This window comes from Anas platyrhynchos, chromosome 1 (assembly GCF_047663525.1).
Source record: "Anas platyrhynchos isolate ZD024472 breed Pekin duck chromosome 1, IASCAAS_PekinDuck_T2T, whole genome shotgun sequence".
NCBI lineage: Eukaryota > Metazoa > Chordata > Aves > Anseriformes > Anatidae > Anas > Anas platyrhynchos.
Genome location: NC_092587.1, coordinates 3,530,705 through 3,553,250, shown reverse-complemented (window position 1 = coordinate 3,553,250; position 22,546 = coordinate 3,530,705). Strand labels below are relative to the sequence as shown.

Below are 22,546 nucleotides of genomic sequence, written 5' to 3'. Positions count from 1 at the left end.
TTTTTTTTTTTTGCTTAGATGCTGGCAGCAGCCAACGCTGCGCTCGAAACAACTGTGGCTGTTTGCACATACAAGCCAAAAAATATTCAGCTTGCTGAAATGATCACTATGATCAAATAAATGCCTGTAAGTAGGGATTGTAGTAGAGGGAACATACCTGTCGCATGATTAGGTGTCACTCTTTTAGAAAAGCATTTCCCATGCATTATTATTTAAATAGAAATTATACTGTACACGGTTACACAGCATCTTATCAAAGCTTTTTCTGGAATTATTACTTGTTTATGTAACTGGCTGTGTTCAAAACTCAGGGCCTGTGTAGCTGCTTGTTATTTTCACATACGGAGGCCACAAGCTCTTCATTTTTCTTACATAAAAATAAAAGGAAATGTTAAGGTTTTGGAAAGAGGATTCAGACCCCTTAATTTCATTTAGCTATTGCCTTCCTATACTGGCCTGGTTAATGGGATGGTGGGGCAAAAAGATGCAGCAGCACATGAAAAACGTTCTCCATCTTCTAGACTTGCTTTTGGGCTTGCTTTCTGTTGAGCAATCCCTTGGTACAGCTTTTCCTCTTCAATCAGTGATGTATTATCACTGGAGCCAAGCTGATAGCGCTCTGCGACAGGCCAGCGTCGTGGTCAGAGCAGCCAGGGCTAAGTCCTCGGTTGCTGTTTTATGTCCTTGGAGCCGTCTGCCCACAGCTGATCTGAGTGATAGCGGGGCCTGAGAGGCACTCCGAACAGCGTGAAATTAGGGAGATTTGCTCCAAATCTGGCTTATTTTGGCAGTTAGAGAAGTGGAAGGAGTGAGGGCACTGCCTTGCAGCCCTTCATACTGCTCTTGGACTCAATACCTTGCAAACAGCAGTTCCTGCAGTCCCCTGGCATTACTGGGTCTGATTCTCATCCTGCGGTATGACTTTTTATAGAGCCTTAAGATTTAAAATAAACAAAAACCAACGCCAAAAACAAACACAAAACCCAAACATCCTAAGCTATCCGTTACAGGTTCAATTGAACATCTCGCATGCAAAACGGAATTTCCATCCCAGCATACGTTTTATTAGCTAAATATCACGGGGACTTCTCGCAAGTTTACAGCCCTTGTCCCTCTCGAATATGCTGACCTCAATCGTTTGAATTCCATCCAGCATCGACTGCAAGTCAGCTGCACTTGCAAACGATGAAGCTCTCTTACCCCCTAGTGGAAGTGTTTGTCACTCATGATTTTCTGTAGCCCTTTTGCTCTATCGAGGCTCGGAATTCATTGGCAAACGTCTTTTTGATGTTTCTGTTGTCTTTAAAATACCGTAGCATCTCCCTCCTACTGTGTAGTAGTTTGCCTTATTTCCTTTGATTTATATTTAGGGACTTGTTCACCAAATTTGTGGGGTTTTTGTTTAATTGTATGGCATCTAACTTTTGGTAGGCTTCTGCAGAAGACTGGATTCCAGCTTTGTGTGGGCTAAGGCACTGTTTCAGTAGGGCTTTACGCAGTTACTTAGGTCAGAGTTTATGCAAGTTGTTCCTCATCTTAGGCCCCTACTAAATGCATATTATATATATTTTTGGATGTATTTTTTCTAGACTTCCTGCATTTGGAACAGTCTCAAGAGGAGATTAATGTACTGCTTAGGGAAGCTCGGAATTACTTGACTTGAATTTGGTTTTGATTGCAGTTACTGCAGATGAATCATATTTTATTACCGAGATTGAAAAAACAGAGGCACTGAACTTTGGAGACTTTTCCCTCCTTCGTTATTTAAATAATAATTTCAGCTTCAGAAAAATCAAGCGTAAGCTACATACAAAATGCATTTATTTAACAATATTTCAGGAGGAGGGATGAGACTTCCGTAGACGGGTTTCGTATGCTTTCTGTATCAATGGTAATGTGCTAACCGTATTCTTCATGATTATAATAATTTTCATTTCAGTGAGCCTGAGGTATTAATGCTCTGAAGATTTGCATGCTTTTTTTTCTAAAAACACGGCGTGGTCTCGAATGTTCAAAGCAGCAGATAGGGTTGCGTAGACGTTTGCCATCTGCATTAGCATTGCTGATCAAATTTAGATGGCTCTCCTTCCAGAAATATCTCAAATATGCCTCGGATTTAATCCTTTTGGGTCAACGATTCAGTCCCTGACTATGCAAAGAAACACGTTACATGATACTTACCAAAAATTAATGATCTTTGGTCTTCGATTGTCTTTTTGCTCTCGATATCTTTATTGGGTGACTTTCACAGTACTCTTTAGTCTGATTAAAAAACTTCCTTGTGGTTTTGCAGCTCAAACAAGGTACGTAGGTGTTCTCCTGCCAGCATTGTTCCCTGCTTTATTTTCCTCTGCTCTGTACCAATTTGCTTGTAAACTGGATGAATTTTCCTTTAAACTTCATGGCAAAATTGAAGGTCAAAACAGGGAGGCGGATGCTGATGGGGGCTCTGAAGGTTTTTCCATAAAAGCAATGAGCAAGGAGCTTGCCAACAGGGCTCTGAAAACGAAATACCCCAATATATTTCAGTTTCTACTTGCGTTTACATAAGAATTAAGCATTTTAAGAAATGTTTATTTTTTGGCTTTACTAAAGATTTTGGTAAGGGCTTACGCTGTAGAAAACCAAATGCTGCCCAGAATTTTTACATTGACATTTATTACTTTCCTGGCGCACCAAATGAAAACAGAGAAGCATGAGACCAAAACCTATTACAGAAGAGGCTTACAAAACACCGGTTTGTGTATTCTTAAACAGCGATATTAAATGGCTTTATTAGCACAGGGCTTGTTTGCTAGGCCGTGTGTGTTGTTCACAGTTAATTGCAGGGAAGAATTTGCAAAATACAAGAGTTCTGAGAATTTTTCATGCCAAAATCTTGATCGGAGGCCAGGACCCTTTACCAGCCTTTGTAAACTGACCCAGAAAGAGAAATGAGACAAACAGGATCTGTAAACAAAGATCACGTGCTCTTCACAAATACATTTTGGAAGGATGGTTGCCTAGGGAAACAGGAAATGGGAATTATACAACAAACAAAAAGGACTGCCAAACAAATTTGCTGACCTTTTTTCGGGGAATTATGATGAAAACTGCTGGAATCCTCAGTATTTCACCATACTTCCAAACCTGAAGGTGGAGAAGAAGAATAGCCTGGTAATTATACCAGGACTATTCAGAAAATACAAGAAACAAAACAAAAACAACCCTTTCCTTGAAATATTTTTCCTAAAAGAAGCAACACAAAGCTGTGAGCTATGCAGTTGTGAGTTCATCTTGAATTTTTTTGAGTTTCCAGCTTTTTCATTTATGTGGGAATCAATGCTTCCTTTTACAGATGAGCTAATAATAATTGTTCCATTCATATCTTGCAGGGATTGCCTAGCTCTGTTGCAATGCAGTTTTATTCTAATTTTGGAGACAGCAGTTTCCCGAAATCTTGCCCTAGGAAACAGCAGCTCTGGATGTTTTTTTTCTATGCCTCCAGGCATCACAAATAGGAAGGGAATCAGAGAAGTTGCCCAGGACTTGTCCTTATGGGGGAAGGAAGGAGTCAGCCTCTGGATGATGTTTCTTCCTCTGGTCCCTCTCACGTGGTTTTGGAGGGCACGTGCGAGAAGTAGATGGTTTGCTTGGTGACTTCTACAGCTCCTCTTTAGAAATGTGCTGTAACAGTTTTAAGTTGTGGCAATTAACAAGAACACTGAAGGAGAGAAAAAATACAGGCTTGGCTTCACTCGGTATTGGTTTTATACGAAAGATGAAGAGGTGAAAGTACTTAAAAGAAAAATAGGGAAACTAAGTAGTGAGGTTGGACTTGAGATGCTCTTTACCCCAGAAGTTAGTTAAATGAAATCTTGTGCTTGTACCTTGGATATTGGAAAATCTGCTGAAGTTCAGAGGGAGGGAAATGCTTTTGTCTGGTGCTCGGATCCCTTCTTGTGTCCTCCTGCATTTTTAGTGTGTAACTTCTTTTTTTTTGTCAGTTCCAATGACAGGTTTCACTCAAAGGGCTACCATTGATCCGGAACTGAACGAAATCCATGTCTTGTCAGGGCTCAGTAAAGACAAGGAGAAACGGGAAGAGAATGTAAGGAATTCTTTCTGGATTTATGACATTGTCAGGAACAGCTGGTAAGTCGATGAAAGGAGTACTATTTCTAACCTCCACACAGATTTCTTTAGAAAGCAATCCTACACAATCATTCCTCCCAAGTAACTCAGTAACTACGTATAACCATGCAGTGGTTGGTAATCTTAAAGACAACTGAATTCCCTTCAATCACCTCTCCCAGAGTCTTTAGAAAAAAAGACACGTGAAAGGGGGAAGCTGTGTGAGTTCTTCCTGTACTGGAGGATGGAGGAGAAGTCCTTATATTAAGTTTTTCCTGTAGGAAATGCTCAAGGCCAGGGTTCATTGTCAGTGCAACAAATTCAGTCAAAATGGAAGTTGTTAATTCCAGAGTACGTGGTACTGTTTATTAGAAGTGAAGGAAACTGTTGCACTCTTTATGAATGGGGATGGAGAAAAGTTCATGCTAGAGCTATCAGCTCTTTCCTGTCTGGATTCAGTATTAAATCAGGTGGCTGCTAGATTTGGTATTCTGAGAAAATATCTCCATCTATTTGCTGTATTGTATTTGGTAGTTGGTCGCCACTGCCCCTTTCTGGAGCTGACAGCATTGTTGTATCTAAGTTCTCCTTTAATATGAGGCCAGTCACTGTGAATGCACGTGTGCTGTTTTTTAAAAATGGGTCTTCAGTTGGAAAAAAAACCCTTAAGCCAGCATGGAAATCAGTGATTGAAATCATAGTTTTGTTAAAGTTGGTGGCCCAGGTTTCCCATATCTGTAACATGTCCAAGATGCTATTCTCCATAATGAAAAATATTTCATAGTGACCATTCTGCTCCCAAGTAATGCAACATCTGAAGATACCACCGAGGTACTATTAACCATCACTTATTGTATATTACAGGTCTTGTGTCTATAAAAATGACCAAGCAGCAAAAGAGAATCCAGGTAAAAGCCTTCAGGAGGAGGAGCCCTGCCCAAGGTTTGCCCATCAACTGGTATACGATGAGTTGCACAAGGTATGAGGGTTTAGATACATACGCAATGGTTTCAGTCTTGTTGCTCATCTAGCATGGTTGATTCTTCACAGGTGGTACAGTTTAATACGTTTTTTTGTCTGATGTTCGTGTTTGGATTAGTCTGATGGGTAAATTTCGGTTAACTCATTATTGTGTTTTGATATAAGCAGTTAAGATACTTTCTCCATGAATGCAAAGTAACTGTGATAGCTCCTACACGCAATCAAAATGTAGGCAGTGAATTTTACTAAACCTGCAGATGTTGTCCAGCAGCCAGCTACTGACTGTTTTCGTACTTGAAAACACCTGAAGCTTTGTGCATTATCTTCCAGGGGTGGATCTAAAAACCTGCTAGCAACTGGAGTTTTCTTTAAATTAAAGAAAACAAAAACTGTTGCATTCATCCTTCCAAATACTCTACATTTCTATGAGAAAGAGTGTTTGAACACTGTTTTCATTCTGTTAAGGCACTTGCTACAGCAGATTCTTACCTTCCCCTGCATGTCAGAAGCAAAGATCATTCTTTAGAACTATCTGATTTTAACAGACAAATACCTGCTTAATTATGCTTTAAATTGTTTATAGTGTATGCATGACTGATGAGCAAACTTAGGGCATTGTGCAAGTTAACCGATAAAACCTAAACCCAAGGATTATGTTTCTGTAATTCAGTTATCTATGAATTTAAATTAGTGACAAATTTACTTCAAATTTCAGGGATATTATGTGATTAAACATAATAATTTGTTTTACTCAGTTTGAAACAGCCTAAACTGAAAAAGACAAATGTAGTTATCATTCTGTAGGATGTTAATTAAATAGGGAAAGTTTGTAGGTGAAGGGGGGAAGTTTGAGGAAGAAGGGGTGCAACTTCTGTATGGAGACCTTGCGTTGTTTGTCTTCATTGCATGCATTAATGATAGGCTGTAAATACTGTTCAATCCTTGAAGTGTAAAGTACCATGAGATGGAGAGCAGAATTCTGTAAATTATTGTGAAGGTTTCTAAATCGTGGCAGTTGCCCAGCTTTATCTGAAGAGCTGTTTGATGTGCTTGTTTTGAAGAGTCTTATTTTTAGAAACCTCTGTTCAAATGACCTTTCTAAACTCCTCTGATATAAATAAGGAGAGCCTACATCAGTGGGATGTAGAATACATTGTTTTGAGTGATTATTTTTAAAGCTGTGTAGAAAGGTAGCTTGTTAAGCTTCTTGAACCTCAGAATTTGAAGACCCTTTGTGTCTGTTTAATATCAGGAGTTCAGAGCCTGAAATACAAAATGATGTGAAGGAAAAAAAAGTGAAGAAATGGTCTTTTTTTTTTTAACGCTTCCACATTCCTTGAGATTTTCCTCGTTCTGCAAATATAGCTTTGCATTTCAAAGATGTTGCATCTGAAGCTATCAGATGGGCTGTTAAAGACTACTTCATTTGAGCTACCTTCAAACTAATGAACTCTGCATACAGTTGTAGTCAGTCTTTCCGTGATTGGTGTCTCCGGATTGCTAGATGATCAGTCACAGCAACGGTTGGGACTGACTCCAAATGAGATTTGAGGCTTTCCTTCCTCAGCTCTTAGCATTAGAATTTTGCCTTTTTTGTTTTACTCTTTATTCAGGTAGATCTTCCCTTCTGTTCCTCAGGTAGTAATTATATCAAACATCTTGCAGCTAGGCTGCTGTATTAAGGTGAAATAAATCTGTCCTTCCAGAGAACAAGACAATATTTCTGTCTGCAAGACAGATTAAGGTTGTCTGGAGCTTACAGGACTTGAGGGGGATGCAGGGCTATTGTCATCTCCCAAGATTATGGTTTGCAGGGCTGGATTTGGCACTTTATTTTGAGCATCTTTAAGACTTCCCACTCACTTTGCCAGTGGATCTTGTTTTTGGGGAACATTGTGGTCTTCTTTGACTCAAGGAAAATGCTGCTTGCCTGGACTGTGGTGCTTCAGTATTGTACCTTCACTGACAGTGCTCTGACTGGACTCAGTGCATTAGTCTACAAAACTCCTTTTTCTCAGTCTACCTAACAAGCTTAAAATTTTCTTCTTTAAAGAGAGTCTTGATTGCTGGAGTCACCTCACAATTATATGTATACAATCCATTTCACCCTAAATGGTGAAACGCCTTAATGCAGGTGCCTTAATTTTTACGGTCTCATGATGATGGTAGTTTGGCTTCTTTGAGGACAAGATTGGAAAAGAGGTTGGTCACCCACCAGTTTGTGGTGTTTGCATCAGGTATTTGGAACAGGGCAACAAGATTTGAATCGGATCCTTTTCTGCTCATGTACTTGAGCATTTATGCTTATAATTTTTTCCTAAAGAAAGAGATTGCCTTGTTTGTGGATGTTTTATTATCTTAAAATATAAGCACTTCAGAGAATTTTATTTCCTAAGGGATAAAGTAAACCTAATGAGGTTCATAATAAGATGGAGCAGCTTATCTAAAAGGGAAAGTTCTTCCAGAATAAACCTCTCCAAATATGTTGACATAGTCGTTGTTTAATGGATGTACATAAACAGTCAGTTTCTTGATCTGCCTCTCGTTTGCGTAGGTTCATTACTTGTTTGGAGGGAATCCCGGCAAGTCCTGCTCTCCAAAGATGAGATTAGATGACTTCTGGTCTCTGAAGCTCTGTCGACCTTCAAAGGAATACCTGCTAAGACACTGCAAATACCTCATAAGAAAGCACAGGTATAGAAAAAAAATGTTTCACATTTTTCTTTTCAGAAGTCCTTTTATTATTTCTTCCTTCAAGATTCTAAAACTTAAATACCCTGTAAATTGTTTTGGTAAATATCACTTCACCGATTAAATGGTGATCTGCAACTTTGCTGATTATTTTCAGTTAAGAAAAAAAAATTAAAAACCAAAACAGTTCAACATTAAAAGCAGTAGAGCAGGGCTAAACAACAAAATTGGAATCATTGACTTCGCTCTGGTTTTACTATGTTGTTCTAAAACCGAAAAACCAAGTCTGCCTATTGTGTGGGGAGTAATGGAGAATTTTTAGATTCCGTTTTCACTCTGCTGCTCATCAACATGTGCTTCGGTACTGTCACCTCCCAAGAAAAGGAAATGCTTCCGAAGCAGTGTGCTAGGAGATAGTAACAGCTCCCAGGGATGCTAATGAAGTCTGGGGGCTGAATTCCTTTGCACATCTGAGACTCCTCCACGGTGAGGTCATCAGTGTTTCTCTTTCAGAACCTCTTGAAAGATCTCACTTATGCAGAATTCAGCTGCGCTGTGGTACTTGCACTCTGGATGTTTCAGAGCTGCCTTATATTTGCTAAGGGGCAACAGCTTTTAAAATCAAGCTCTTGTGGTTACCTTAAGCACGAAACTCTAGCAGTTAGAACCTTTCAGGATTCAGCAAATGATTTGAAACCAATAAATGCTTCTTTTCTGCATTCTTGGTGAGAATACTTCGTTATCAGGTCCTGCCAAGAGTTGAAGGTCAGTTTTTACTAATGGTATCTTCTGAGGCAGCAAGCAAATTGCTATATTCAACTCTCAGTCGCTGCAGCTGGATGAGGCTTTTTCCAAGTTAGCGATGCATTAGATAAGAATACCTACAAAAACAAATCCAAGTCTTGCCAGTAATCTGTGAGATTTATTAACTCCCGTGGTAGTATGCAAATGCAGCTGTACTGCCTCCAGAGACAGCTCTGAATTACTTGTTTTCACTTGCATAAATTGCGCTCAGAGTAAATATTGTTACATATTGTCTGGCAGAAGTTGAGGTTTAATGCACCATTCTCCCATTTCTTGGGGTATGTGAGGGAGCCAAACATGCCAATTTAGAGCTGGTATGACGGCTGCATTGCTGGAGCTCTCTGGATTGTGACAATATCATCTAAAAAAATCTATATCAATGTTTGGAGGAAGTAGTGTTTGATTACCAAAATGTTATATACATCAGGTAACAGACATAGTCTTTGCATTCTGTGGACAAAGTGACTTGAATTTTTAGATGATTTTGGAGTGTCAGCTACAGATGTCCACTGTGTTATCAGTTGGGTAGCTTTAATCTGTTCAGTGTGGCCCATTTTTACTTGAAATACCTTGTCAGTCTGGTAAAGGTAATTAAAGTATATTATGAATATATTGCATTCTTGTCAGACAGTTGATATACAGCAGTTAAGTCACTGAGAACATGATTTTTAAGGTCCTTGTTGCTTGAATCCAAAATTGTCTAAGTTAAAGACGCATTGGTGATTCTGAAGATGATAACATGGAGTTTAATCCTGTACTCAGCAGATAGGTGATAGGAGGAAAAATAGATAATTTTAACTCTCATCCTTTTTAGGATTATTCACCCAGCTCAGTGCTCTAGGGAAGCAGCTCTGCTTGCTGAGGATGCTGAGCCCAGAGTCCTTTTCTGAGTGTAGATGGCTGCGTGTGTTTCTTTGGGAGTTCACAGCAGTTAATGTTTCCTCTTATTCAAAGAAAGTGAGAAAATAACACTGATGATGCATACCCAATGTTTACATGTGTGTGCTCGTTTGAATGGTGGAATATCAAAGTGCAGTACTTATTTTTCACCCCCATTCTTCTCTGTTTTGTTGTCTGGCAGAGGTGGGGAGTGTTCTCCATCCCTTTCCTTGTAGCCAGGCTCCTATGCGGTCAGGAATGTAAATATCCCTGGGGCTGCAGTGCTCGAGGCTTGTCTGAACCATGCTCCTCGTGTGAGGTGCTATTCATACTTCTACTCATGGGAAACCTAACTATACTAAATATTTCATGCTTATATACAGCACTTTGTTAATACATACACTTTTGGGTGTTTCAAGTAAGAGTACAATACTTAGTCACTCCCTTAAAGCCCCTAAAACCACTCCTCTGTGTTTCAGGCTGGCTCGGCAGCACGCATTTGAGCAAATATGAGGCTGAGCTGCCCTTAATAGAAATAGCTGTATTTAGCCCTAAAGGAAATAGTTGTGCTCAAGTTTTGTGCCTCTTCGTTGCAGGTTTGAAGAGAAAGCTCAGACTGATCCTCTCAGTGCACTGAAGTACCTACAAAATGATTTGTATGTAACTGTGGATCACTCAGACCCTGAGGAGACAAAAGAGGTAACAAGGAACGATCCTTGTCTCATAAAGAAATGTAAACTGTGTTCTCATGTTCTAGCACAGATTTTAAGCCTGTTACATTTTGTCTTTATTCAGTGTGAAAAGCTCAAACAGCGCACGATACTTTGCTCTATCATTTTCTCCATGCTAAGGATCGCACTGCTTTAGAAACAGGCATTTTGCAGCTACACATCCAGATAAAATAGGTTTTGCGCTCTTAATAGCAAAGATTAGGCCTTTGTTTTAATTCCAGCGTGCTGGTGTGTATTTTGGGAGCTTTAATTGAAACATAAACTTGCTGAAATGTCACGAGTCTGTGGTTGGTTGTGTGGTAGAAAGTGAATAGAAACTGCTATTCACGCTGCATTTTGGCTTGTCAATATCAAATAGTTCTGGGGGAGGCAAGGAACTTTTTTTCTCGATTATATCCATTTCTGGAAGTAGGTTGTAATGCAAGCTGCTCGCTAAACCTTAAAACTCTTATTTCCTCTGTTTTGAATATTATCCTGTAGGCATGTTCTTTGATTTGTTCCAGGAATTTGCTCCCACTTCCTGTTTTGATTCCAGTACCGCAGTACGTGTCACTTTACAGCAGGAATTAAAGAAGTAGTGTAAAGTGTCAGATAAGGTGGTTGACTTGACTCTGCCATTAATTTCCACGGGGGACTTGGGGCAGCCAGCTAGAATACACAAGCATTCGGCGCTGTGGTTGGGTAGATGAGGAGGAAGAGAGTGCAGATCAAGAGAAATGATCTTTATACAGGCACAGAAAGCTATTTTAAGGGGAATTTTAAGGGTTATTTTAAGGGGAATAGCCTTCTTGCATAAGCACAGCATAAAATTGTAAAGTTACTGAAATTAAGGAAAAAAATTTACAAACACTACTGATCACATTTGACTGTTGTAAATTCTGGTTAGGCTTCATGAATTTCTGGTCCAATAAAACGTGCAATTGCTGTGCCTGCTAGTTTTCTGTTCGGTGCTTTCTCGCTGAGCCTGTCCCATATCTTAAGTACTTTCACACCTTTTCTAGCTATTTCTAGCATAGGAAAGACATAATTATTCCTCATTTTCTTCAGCTGGAAAAAGATTTTTCCCATGCAGCACGCTTCAAGGAGGCTCAGCCTAATTCTACCCAATCTTAGCAGTGTCACAGCACTTTCTTCTTCCAATTTGGATCTGTAATAACCTATAACATATGACAATGGTTCTAGTGCTCTCTTACGTTCTCCTCTGCCACCTGGGACGTAAGATGATGTCCTGTGTTCAATGCTTTGCATTTCTCTCTGTAGCATGTGTTCTGGTAGCCTCCTCGTGCCTGTGAAGGCCATGGGTCTTGTTGGCCAGCTACTCCCAAAGATATCCTACATCTCTTGGCTGCTCGTGCCTTTCTGTTGCCAGAACAGAAAATGTTTGTGGTACAACCAACAAGCTCCTCTGCCTTGAGTACTGTACCCAGCAGCCCAAAGGAATTGCCATTAAGGCTGTACCTCGTGTACGTAAGGAATAGGGAGTCCCTTCGTTCTCTGTGTTTGACGGTCCCAGTTCAGTCTTTAGTATTGAATTTGTCCACCTTGAGAATGAATTTCCTGACTGCGTGGAGTCGAGATTTGGGGTAAAAGTAGCTTTATCATGCAGGGTTCAAACCGAATAAAAAGTTGAAAACGAATTACTCCTTTTCACAGGACTTACTGGTGTTCTTACATTGCACGTTAATGATCTAACACACAAGCCGAGGTAGCTCAAACCAGCTGGGTGAATATGGTGACCCCTTCCTCTGCAATCCTAATGCCCGACCCGAGGAAAATTCAATAGCTTCTGTCTGTCCCGTGGGTCTGCCAGATCTACATTTGCTGTTCGGCAGAATTTAAAGCTCGGTTCCAGCGGTCTCCTAAAATCATTTAACAATTTCTGGGAGTCTTTCTTGTTTGTTTATTTTGCAAAAAAGTTGCTGGTCAAAAAAGCTTGGACTTCTGGAGCTTTTTGCCTTGGAACAGATCTGCCTGGTCAGTGGCATGGGGCCAGCCGCCGCACTGGTAGCGACTGGGTGTATTTCCAGTTGACGTCAATTTACCTTCCGGTTATCACATCGGGTTGGCTTTTTGCTCTGGCATTACATCTTCAAATAGCTCGTGTGCTTTCCAGAGGACTGACGCAGGCTTTTTGGATTCCATATCAGATTTCAAGCAGCAATTTGATTGTGCATCTCGGCACAGACACCTACGTGCTCTGTCTTTATTTGTAGCTGAGATGGTCGTAATTAATACCAGATTAATATCTAATTGTCCTGCTCTGTGCAACCATCAAACGCCGTGTGGCTTCCCAGTGTGGCAAGTTTTAAACGAAATCACCTTCCTTTCTGCGTGTTCTTCTCCCTCTCTCCAGGCCTGCTGTTAAATCTGGAAAGGACAAAACTCTATGAGTTCATCCCTGACTTTATGTTACAGTTCTCTTAGAGACTGGTCTGTGGGGTATGATATTACAAGCAGAATTTCACTGCAGGGTAAGGCTTGCTTGTTTTATAATACAAGTAATTTCTTCTAACTTTGTTAGGCAAGTCTCTTCAGCTGTTTTGAGTTGGATGCCAAAGAAAATAAACAGACTGTTCTTGAAACTAACTTTGGCGTTAGTAACCAATTTTGTTTAAAGTAGCATGAATGATTGACAGTAGGAACATACCCCCAGATTTTCCTTTCTTTGTTGTGAATTTTAGCAATGTTAATGGGATGGCAGATTTACTTCCTTTTTAATTTTTATAAAAGGAAGTCATAGATGCCTGTGAGCAATAGGTGTCTCATGGGTGCTTGCTTTAGTGGCCAGAGGCTGGATGCCAGCTCCAGCTCGGCTGTTGCCCACGAATGCAGATCCAGTTCTCCTTAACTGTATTTCTGCTTGAAATCACTTAAATCTCTTCAGTACTTCCAGATCTTTGTCATTTACTGGCCGTGGATTAATAGCTCTGATGCTTTATGTAAGGAGCGTAGATCCCCAGAGCACATGGAAGTTTGTCTGCATTATAGTTCATGGAAAGATGAAAATTGTACAAAAAGCTGGCATTGGTAGTTCTTGATTAAAAAAAAAAATCTGCCAGCATGGGTGTGTTCTTCTAGTTCATATACAAATAGATGTACCTTCAGTGATGGTTTAGATATTCAGAAGAAGAAGCTTTTAAAGACATAAGGAAGATCAAAATGGGAATTTATAGTGAATTCCCAAGTTTTTAACTTAAAAACATGTGCTAGTAAAGCAGGAAAACATCAGTCAATCACATATGAGGCTAAGAACAACATGTTCCTCGAATGCTGGAGCGATCACACCCAGAACACTGCTGCTGCTTAGCGGTCTGCAGAAGAAATAAAGGTGCTGGAAAAAATGACCAGTGGTGCTGGCAAAAATGACCAGTGCTGCCCAATTAAAGGGGAGTGAGATGATTTTGTACAATGAGATTGAGATTTGCGTAGAGAATTCTGCGTTAGGTGGAGAGGAGATTTCAGCTGGATCCTGTGATTGCCCGCAGCTACAAAGTGCAAGTAAAAGCTGCTTTCTGTTTTTCTTGGAGAACAGGAGGAGAAGGAGCAAGGACCTGGAGGCCAATTTGAGGCCTGACTAGCTCGTAGTCTGGGCTGGAGGCCCCTGTTCGAGGCTGCTTCATACTTTCCATTCTTGAGACCTTTTCTTTAATAAACTTGCCAGATAAAGCCAGCGGAGCCCAAAAGTATTGTTTGGGTCTGCGTTAGACTGAAATTTCTGGGAAAATTTAAGCCCAAATAGGAAAAATAGTTCTAGGAAGGAGCTAAGAAAAGCACGCTTCTGTTCTTCGTGTCCTGCTGTGATTCTTTGTAAAGCCTCAGGGCCTGAGTGCTGCAGGAACAGAGGTTTTGGAGCCAAGGAGCCTTTGAAAAAAGTGTTCAGCCCTCCCAGACTTCAGCTTGTGACGGCTCCATCCTCAAAGAATTCGAGCCTCTTGCTTCTTCTTTGTGCCTGCACTGCGAGGCACTGTCCCAACAGAATGGGTCAAAGCGGAGCAAAATTGCTTTCTGCTGTGATCTGAGTGCTCAGAGCATGGGGACGTTGGGGAGGAGGAATTAGGTCTGATTCATGCAACCCGCCAGGTATCCCAGCCGGGAGTTACTTGGTGTTAATGGGTCTGTTTGTGCAAACAGATGAGCAAATAGGCTAAAACCTGCATGTTTTTTTTTTTCTTCATGTAGAAACTTCAGGTACCGCTTTATCTACCCCTTCAGGTAGATAAAAGTACATGCAACACTAAAAGAGCAGTAATAATGGAAACACGAAGGCTGGAAGTCAGAAAATGCTGGAATTAATATTACTGGTGTTGTCTGAATTTGTCTTTAACGTGACTGATGCACCTTGTGTTAGTTAACCGGATCTGTTTATCTCTAAGGAACCTTAATCCCAGCTCAGAAGGTGGGTTGGATCTCGGATAGAGAAGTTAATTGAGTAACAAAGGAAACTGGTCTTGTGAGTGGAGGCTTAATTTGGAGTAGCTGCAGCCAGGGAGCAAAGGGGTTGTCGGAATAAAATAGGTGGAGTTGTGACGAAAGCAGTTGGATGCTTCTGCTGGATAATTGAGTTCTAATTCTAATTGAATTCTGTAAGAGAGATGCTTTGTGACGTTAAGCAAATGGCTTTTCCTAGATGGTCACTAATTGGGTCTTTCATTCCGGTACCCAGTGGGAGAGATCCGATGGGTGGGTTGCTGAGGGCTTCGCTCTTCTGACTCTAACTGATTTCAGGGGAAGGTGTTTGATACCAAGTGTTTTGAAAAATCAAATGCTGGTAGTTTCATATAGCAGACCCCAAAAGAATCAGAACTTAAAGTGCTGTCTAACAGGATAGCAGGTAAGACAGTAGAAAAACTGGTGAAGAAATTAATTGCTTTAGAGCACAGTTTGAGCTGCATGGGGAAAAGAAAACAAACAACTGCATCAGATACACGCTATGAAGAGTGCGCAGGAGACCTGGTCTTGAGTAAGCCACAGCCGTGCTATGCATGGGGGAAGAAAAAAGAAAGGGCCCTTTGGGAAAACATCACAGGGCTAGCTGACATTGTAATGCAAATGCAGAGTGAGCCAGCTTAAGCATCAGTGCTGTCCGTAATTGATGTTCATAACTTGTGTGCTTGACTCTTCTATCAGAAAGTGCTTTGAAAGTGTGAGATGATGCATAAAACATCCTTTTAAAGGCAATGAAAACACAACACTCAAGGTTAACTGAAGTGCAGCGGCATCAGGGAAAAGAGACAAGATATTCCTTCCCCAAAAAGCTGGAGAGGAACTTGTAGCAGTGGAAATTCGTCATGCACGATGTGAAGAGACAGGAATACTTGGCAGAGGGTCTGATTTTTGGTCTCAGTTCAGCGAGTTCCTACCTGGATCCGGCTGTTTGGTCTCTTAGAGCTGGGCATCCTGAGGCCTGGCCCCAAGCAGGGCTCACTTCTGTTTTCACTTCTGTTTCCAGCAGGATGGCTGCGGTTGCTGGGGGAGGAAGGAGCCCCTCGAAGCACGTGGCATCTGCCCTGTCCCCGCCGAGCTGGCTTAGCATATCACCAGGCAGCTGGCAGCAGGCCCCGAAGGCAGTTGTGTGCTCAGGGGAAGGTGGCCAGGACACGGCACTAGCAGTCAGAAAGAGCACGGGTTCAGCCACTGGTTTTATAGGAATTTTGGAGCTGTTTAGGCTGGGCTTCTGTTTACATACGGTACTGACGTGGAGCCAAGTTGCTCTAGCAGCAAATACTCGTGTAGCGTTGCAGTCCCTTTTGATTTCATGTAATCAGACCTCACTGAAGAGGGTATTTAATCAACCTCTTCCCCCTATTCTGCAGTCTGTCAATTCTGTATCTTCCTAACTTGCTCTTAAATGCCTCTATTGATTGCTTTCTGCGATAATAGCCTCCACAAAAACCTGCAAATTTATTCCAGCACACCAGTAAGGAGGCCTTCCTTTAGGCTGTTCTTTTTCTTGATGTCATACTGAAGTTGATCTTAGTGATTTTTGTGTCTTCTTGCACTTAGTTGTAGATTTACCTTTTTGTAGGTGCCTTTCACGTTTGTGACTTGTTGTTGTTTCGTTCTTGGACATTCTTCCGTGGAGGCTGTGCAACCCTGACTCCTTTTAACCTGATTAATAGAGCTTGAGTTTCAAGCCACTTGATTTTTCTAGTGCTTTCCCCGTGCGCTGCTAATTGATATAGGGCATCCAAAAGTGGTCGCCTTATTGTGGATGAGAACTTAGGAGCCTTGATAACAGAAGGAGCACTTGATTTACTTGAAGACCTACACCTTCTCATGAATTTCCTACTAGATTTGTCACTTTTGCAATAGGATGATCCAACAGAACGTGTCCTGCTTTGTCTGATTATTCCTCGTTTTGTTGGTTTGCACTTGGCCCTAGTGAGTTGCATCTTGATCCATCATTGTAACCTGGATGAAATGGAAGAGCAGGCTGAAGGCTGCCTGCTACCATGCTGGCAGCCTGTCTGGGCACAATGTGAGCTCTGTGGACTGAATGAAGGTGTCCTGTTAAGCCAGGTTACCCCTGAAAGCCCTGGGGTCCTCATTAGAGGGCTGTTCCTTCCCATTCATGGCACTGTTTCGGTGTCAGAGGATTGATGGCAACCCCCAGTGAAGTTATTTGACCTATTTGCCACTCCCTGCTAGCTTAATCTTTGCAAATCCTCACTAATTTACCATAAATAACATATAAAAACATACGAAATGCTATGGAAGTCAAGATGGAAAATGTACAAGTCCCATCCCTAGGGCCTGCTGCCCTGCTCCAGAATAAATTAGATCGAAGTGATGCAACCTGTAGTTGCCAAATCTGCTTTGGATGCTACTTGTCACCTTCTCCATCGTCTGTTCCATTTCTTCTTGAAATTGAAGTTACACTGATGGATATGTAATTCCTGGCTGTTCTCCCCACCCCTTCCCTCAACATATTTGCTTCTCTTCTGTTTTTAACCTCCTTTGCTTGGGCTGTGTGCTGTAAAGACACACAGGCAGGAGACAAAAGATTGCAAGCCTTTAAGGGATTGGCTAATTCTTGGAAGAAACATGACAAAACAGCTTTGCTGTGACACCAGGAACTGCAAACAGCAGCTGGGGGCAGAGGGAAGCTAGTGCTGACTGTCTATTGCGGAGGCATTAGGGGAGAATAAAGCTGTGAATGTGCTACTTCAACCACTTTCACTCTTCATTCTGATGTTCCCAAGCAAGGGACTTTTTCTTCTTTTTTAACTTAAAAAGACCTTGCCTTGAACAAGCTTGTGATGGGAGCTGCTCTGGCACTTCCGAAAGGTTATCACCATTTAAGAGCTTTCCCTGTGTTCAAGAAGTTGATGCTGCACTTGAGCAGTTAACCTGTTTTTGTGCCATCTAATCTTCCCTTGCAGAGACTGTACCACAATCATCTCTAGGAATGTTGCTTGAAAGAGAGTTTACCTGACTTTTATGCTCTGATATCTGCCAAAGAGGTGAAAAATGTTAAAAACACATAAAATTAAATGCTAGCACTCTCCTGGTCAAATACCTTTCATTGTACCGATGTTGGTCTAAACAAGACCTCTTGGAAAAAACATCCAACTTGTGCTGCCAAGGTGACAAACGGTGTTACTCATGTGAAAGCACTGCTGTTATTTGTATGCGTATCACAGTAATTCTGAGGGTTGTGCAAAGAAAACCCAGCAACTCTAAAGCCACCTGTGCCACTATGAATCTTTTGGTGTTTTTTTTTTCCCCATGCAGTTAATAACACTTGTTTCTTCTCCCACCTCCTCTTCTGCAGTTTCAGCTTCTTGCCTCAGCGTTATTTAAGTCTGGCTCGGATTTCACCACTCTTGGTGAGTATTGTGCAGCAGAAGAATCATACTAAGTATATTCCCTCTCGTAAAGATCATTACTGTTCATTTCTGCTCTTTTTTTTTAGCTTAAAATTCTTAGGAGTATTGTGAGCCCTTTTAGGTTTGAATACACGAAGTGCCACATTACAGGCATTTGATAGGGAGTATAATGACCAGTGTCCAATGCCTTGAGCCCATATTTAAAACATCTGTCACCAGTGGTTTTAAATCCATGCCTCTGGGGAGTATTTTGTGTCTCTTATTACATCTGAAGCTTTGCTGTTACCCAAATAAACAGAAGCCTTGGTCAGAATAAAGTAACTCCCGTCATGTCACTTTGGAATCTCACAGCATGGCTACGGCTCTGTTTGCTGGGATAGCTGCAATTCCTGGAGTAGTTTGGTTCGCCCTGTTCTTTGCGAAACGAGTTCTTTGGGCAGGATGTCAAGACTGAAGACAGCAGTGGCGTGTAGGTCTGAAAACAGGAGGCCTGAGCCAAAGCCATAATTTGTTTTGCTATTCTATCCAGTTAACTCTTCTCCAGGGTTCAGATGTTAATCCTGGGCGAGCTATAGGAAGAACCATTGGCATAATTCACGTTCCTGTGATTGTGTTGCCATCCTGTTACCGAGCTCTTCTTGGGAGCATGGATGACTTCACTTTTTTGACAAATGTGTAATTCCCAATCTAAGGAACTGAGGGAGGGAAAAGGCCACTGCTCTGTCTGCCCTGCTGGATGAGGAAGCTCTGGTGAGCTTGTTTGCTTTGGAGGATGTTACCCAGTTCATGCTATTTCTTAAAATATGGGTTTTTGAAGAAAGACAGCACTTGATTCAGGAATGCTTGCCCTCCCCTCTCAAGTTCTAAGTGCTCTAAAAGATTAATTAGTTTATCCTGCAGTAACACTGCTGTGTTTTACAGTACAATGCTGTATTAAGAGATTGGCTTTACAGATAGGAGGACATCATACATCAAGTAGTGCTGCTGAAATAAAACAACCAAGCCCTCCTTGATTTGATTAACTTGGTTGGCTTTGATTAACTGAAGAGTGAATTAAAAAGCATTCTTTTGAGATACCAGTGATTTAAGTAAATACAAAGCAGAGGAAATCGTTGCATGCCCGCTCTATTGTTCTTGCTGTTGATGGTTTAAGTATGGGGATTTGGATAAACAATGCTGCTGCGGTAGACTAAACCCTCCCCTGTCGGGAGGAGGCACTTCACAAATCGAGTTGGCGAAGACCCTGTGCCAAGACTCAGGCTGGGACCTCAGTGCAGTCCAGGGATTAAATAACAGCTCTTAACTTGGGACTCCTACCATCAGCAGAGCTTGTCTCGAGCAAAACTGCAAGCAGCACAAGTACCAGTTCTGGCTAAGACAGCCGTGAGATAATGAGGAGAGCCTGAGGACAGAAGAAACGAGGCACCAAACAAAAATAGCTGCAGAGATCTTGTTTTCTGGGACATCAGAGCGGTCCCCTGAGGACTGTCACTTCCCCAATTTCTTTAGGGACTGTCCATGGGCTTGACAGCCGTTTGCTTATTGCTTTTTATGGTGTTTTAATTTCGGTGTTGGCTTGGGGTGACACGAGCTCTGTGTGTGCAGGCATGTAGTAGGTGGGATGGGGAGCTGGCGGCCTTGTTGGTACGACACTACAGATGTGAGCTGGGCTGCAGGGGGGAATAAAGCTGTTAACTAACACTCAGCAGTGGCTACAGCAACGTGTTCATGGGCAAAGGGGTTAAAGCAGAAGCAGCAGATAGCCAACAGTCATCCAGAATCAGAAACTGATGTATTCTGCAGCTAAACCAAGCATTTAAAGCAGTCAGTGCTGACGAGCTTTCCCTTCTCTTCCTCCCCCTAGGATTTTCAGATGTCGACCACACTTACGCGCAGAGAACTCAGCTGTTTGATACACTAGTCAACTTCTTTCCAGACAACATGACCCCTCCGAAAGGCAACCTGGTAGACCTCATCACGCTGTAACGGAGCAATCACTGGACACGTGGAAGAGGGGGAAAAGCATCCATTTTCAGTATTTTAATTTTTTTACTGCATTGATTGACTGCTGGGATGAAGTAATATAGTAACCCCTAGGTGTTTGAGAGGGGTTTTATACTTGTATGGTGAATCCCTGAAGCTTTTCCCTTGGAGTAGGTTAATAAAAATGTAACTGACGTACTTCTGACTAAATACATATATTTTTTCTGACTTTGAATTTTTGAGTTAGCAAATGTAAGGAGAAAAGAGGGGGGAAAGAGAAGAAAATAAAACCCCGTCACGCGGTGATTGTTTTTTGCCTGTCGGGAAAAATTGAGATTCATGGGCTGTCTGGAATTAAAGATGATGGGTTTTATTTTGGGTTTCATGGGAGAGGGGGTGGTGGTTCTTTGCTCATGTAGCTAGCCATGATATATTGTTTTGTCCTACAACTTCATTCTCAGCAGCTGAATAACTTGGCAGCAGGACGCTGGCGTGTGTTGAGGTAATAGTAATGTATGTGTCTCCAGTCTTGTAATCGCAGCGTGTCATGTGAAGGGAGCATGTGTTACAAATTGTCTGTCTCCTTGTCTGAGATCCTGGCTGGCAGCAATGTCAAATCGCATTTGATATCCATTTCAAACCTAAATACCTGAACGCCTAGCTTCCACTCTCTGGAGCCTTCCACTTAGACCTGACAGACGAGGGGGAGAAACTCTGGAGAAACTGTCAGAAAATGGGAGTGCTGGGGTTTGTCTGCACAGGCTCCGTTTCAGGGATCGCTCTGTTCTTGCTGCCGTGCTCCCCTGCTGAGAAACCGTGCAGGTCCTCGCAGAGCTCTGCAGAACTGGGTCTTCCACGCGCACACCCAACCTCTGCAACCTGACCCCGGGTTGGGTGTAGGATTTCTGAAGCAGATTGTCTTCGTTTACATCCACCTTTATGCTTCTGTGTGCGTTTGTCAATGTGTAAATGTGAAGAGGTCTGCTCCAAACAGCTTGTCTCCTCTCTATGTAGTGCAGCTTACTCACTTTTAAACGCATTTTAGACCTCAGAGCGCAAGGGAGGCCTTTCTAGCATAAACCTCTTCAAAAGCAAGCTGATGCATATGTATAGAAAATATATTCCTCCTCGCTGAAAGCCTTCTTTATGAATAAGGTAAGGGCTCGGTGCTGCACTGTGAAGTGGAACGAAGGACGCGCGTACCCAGCATTAGCAACTTCTTGCATTCAGTGTCAGTAAGCATTCAGTACAAACTGGCTGATGTAAATATTTGTGTGACTGCAAAGCTTGATGTCCAGAAATGTTCATGCCGGTAGGGTGTCATTGCTGCCCTCACTATGGCTACACGGCTCCTGTTGAACTTGATGGAAGTCTTGTGTGTGCAAAGACGATTTGGACTCTTGAAATAAAGAGTTAGTGAAGTGTCTTTTTCAGAGCTCGAGTGTCTGCTTGCTTTGATTGCATTGTACTGCCTCTTTATCATGTTCTTTGTGTGACTTCCATAGGTCTGGCGCATTAGAAATAAATTGTAACCCCCATACCAGTGATTAATCGCCCAGAAAGGAACAACGCAAATAGAGGTTGGGCTTGGCTTTGTCTGCAGGGAGGGCTATACAGATGCAATGCTTTTAAGTAACCTGTAACTTGAGGCTGTTCAGAAATTGTATACGTCGGTGGATGGCAAATCAGATGTCTGTGGAAGAATCCGCTCTGTACGTAGTGCATAAAGTGAAATCTGATTAAATTGTTTCTTTGAAACACGGGATTTTTTTTTTTCCAGTGACATGGAAAATTTTAGGTCATTGCAAGGTTTTCCGACGTGCTAGGTTTGCAGATGTTTCGTTATCAGCTAGTTAGAGTTTGGGATATGAATGTAGTTACCAGTGGTGCTGACCCTGGGGGAGTTTTCCAAATTGAGTTTTCCGTCGAGGTTGAACCAAGCCCACCTGACACAACCAGCCAAAAAGCTGCAGCCCGTACTTACATTCACGCACCTCTGAGCCTATAAAAAATAGCTGGGCTGAGTAGCCATGGCAAGTAGGTGGTGGGAGTTGAGAAATGCTAAAGGCTGTGTGAATAGAGTGGCTGCTGAGCTGGTTGGTGTTGGAGAAACTCGATCAAAACTCACTTTATCAGGGTGCACGCAGAGCCTGGCTCGGTCACTGTGCTGCAGCGTGGATGAGTTCCTTGTCTGAGCTAGGCGAGCCTTGCTTCTGTAGGACAGGCAATCCTAGCGAACGAGAGCACTTCAGGATGATCAAATATTGACCTACCTTTATCCCGAGCCGATCGATTTCATCTCACATGAGCACAGTTTATGGATTGCAGCTGGTCATTAACCAACAGGAACGATTTGCTCGGCTTCGGAGTATTTGTGGAGCAGCAGAGGCACCCTGTGGCCGGGGAAGTTAATCCCAAGCGAAGGCTGCTCGTGGCTTTGCCAAGGGTATTTCCTGGTTCCCTGTCCTTAAATTGAATTATTTCGTTGCATTGCTATGTGCTACGCTACCTGATTTTAAAACCAATTAAAAAATT

At 42.0% G+C, this 22,546-nt stretch overlaps 1 protein-coding gene across 3 annotated transcripts in view; it reads left to right on the top strand.

Moving 5' to 3' along the window:
* Nucleotides 1-21,446, top strand: part of MKLN1 (muskelin 1) — a 94,069-nt gene extending 72,623 nt beyond the window's left edge. For all 3 annotated transcript variants that reach the window (XM_027461121.3, XM_021276509.4, XM_021276510.4), the window contains 6 exons: nucleotides 3,987-4,134; nucleotides 4,978-5,092; nucleotides 7,649-7,788; nucleotides 10,065-10,167; nucleotides 17,974-18,028; nucleotides 19,893-21,446. In XM_027461121.3, coding sequence (XP_027316922.1) covers nucleotides 3,987-4,134; nucleotides 4,978-5,092; nucleotides 7,649-7,788; nucleotides 10,065-10,167; nucleotides 17,974-18,028; nucleotides 19,893-20,014 — 683 coding nt within the window. In that variant the 3' untranslated portion in view covers nucleotides 20,015-21,446. The remainder of the gene's footprint in view (nucleotides 1-3,986; nucleotides 4,135-4,977; nucleotides 5,093-7,648; nucleotides 7,789-10,064; nucleotides 10,168-17,973; nucleotides 18,029-19,892) is intronic.
* Nucleotides 21,447-22,546: the final 1,100 nt, after the last annotated feature.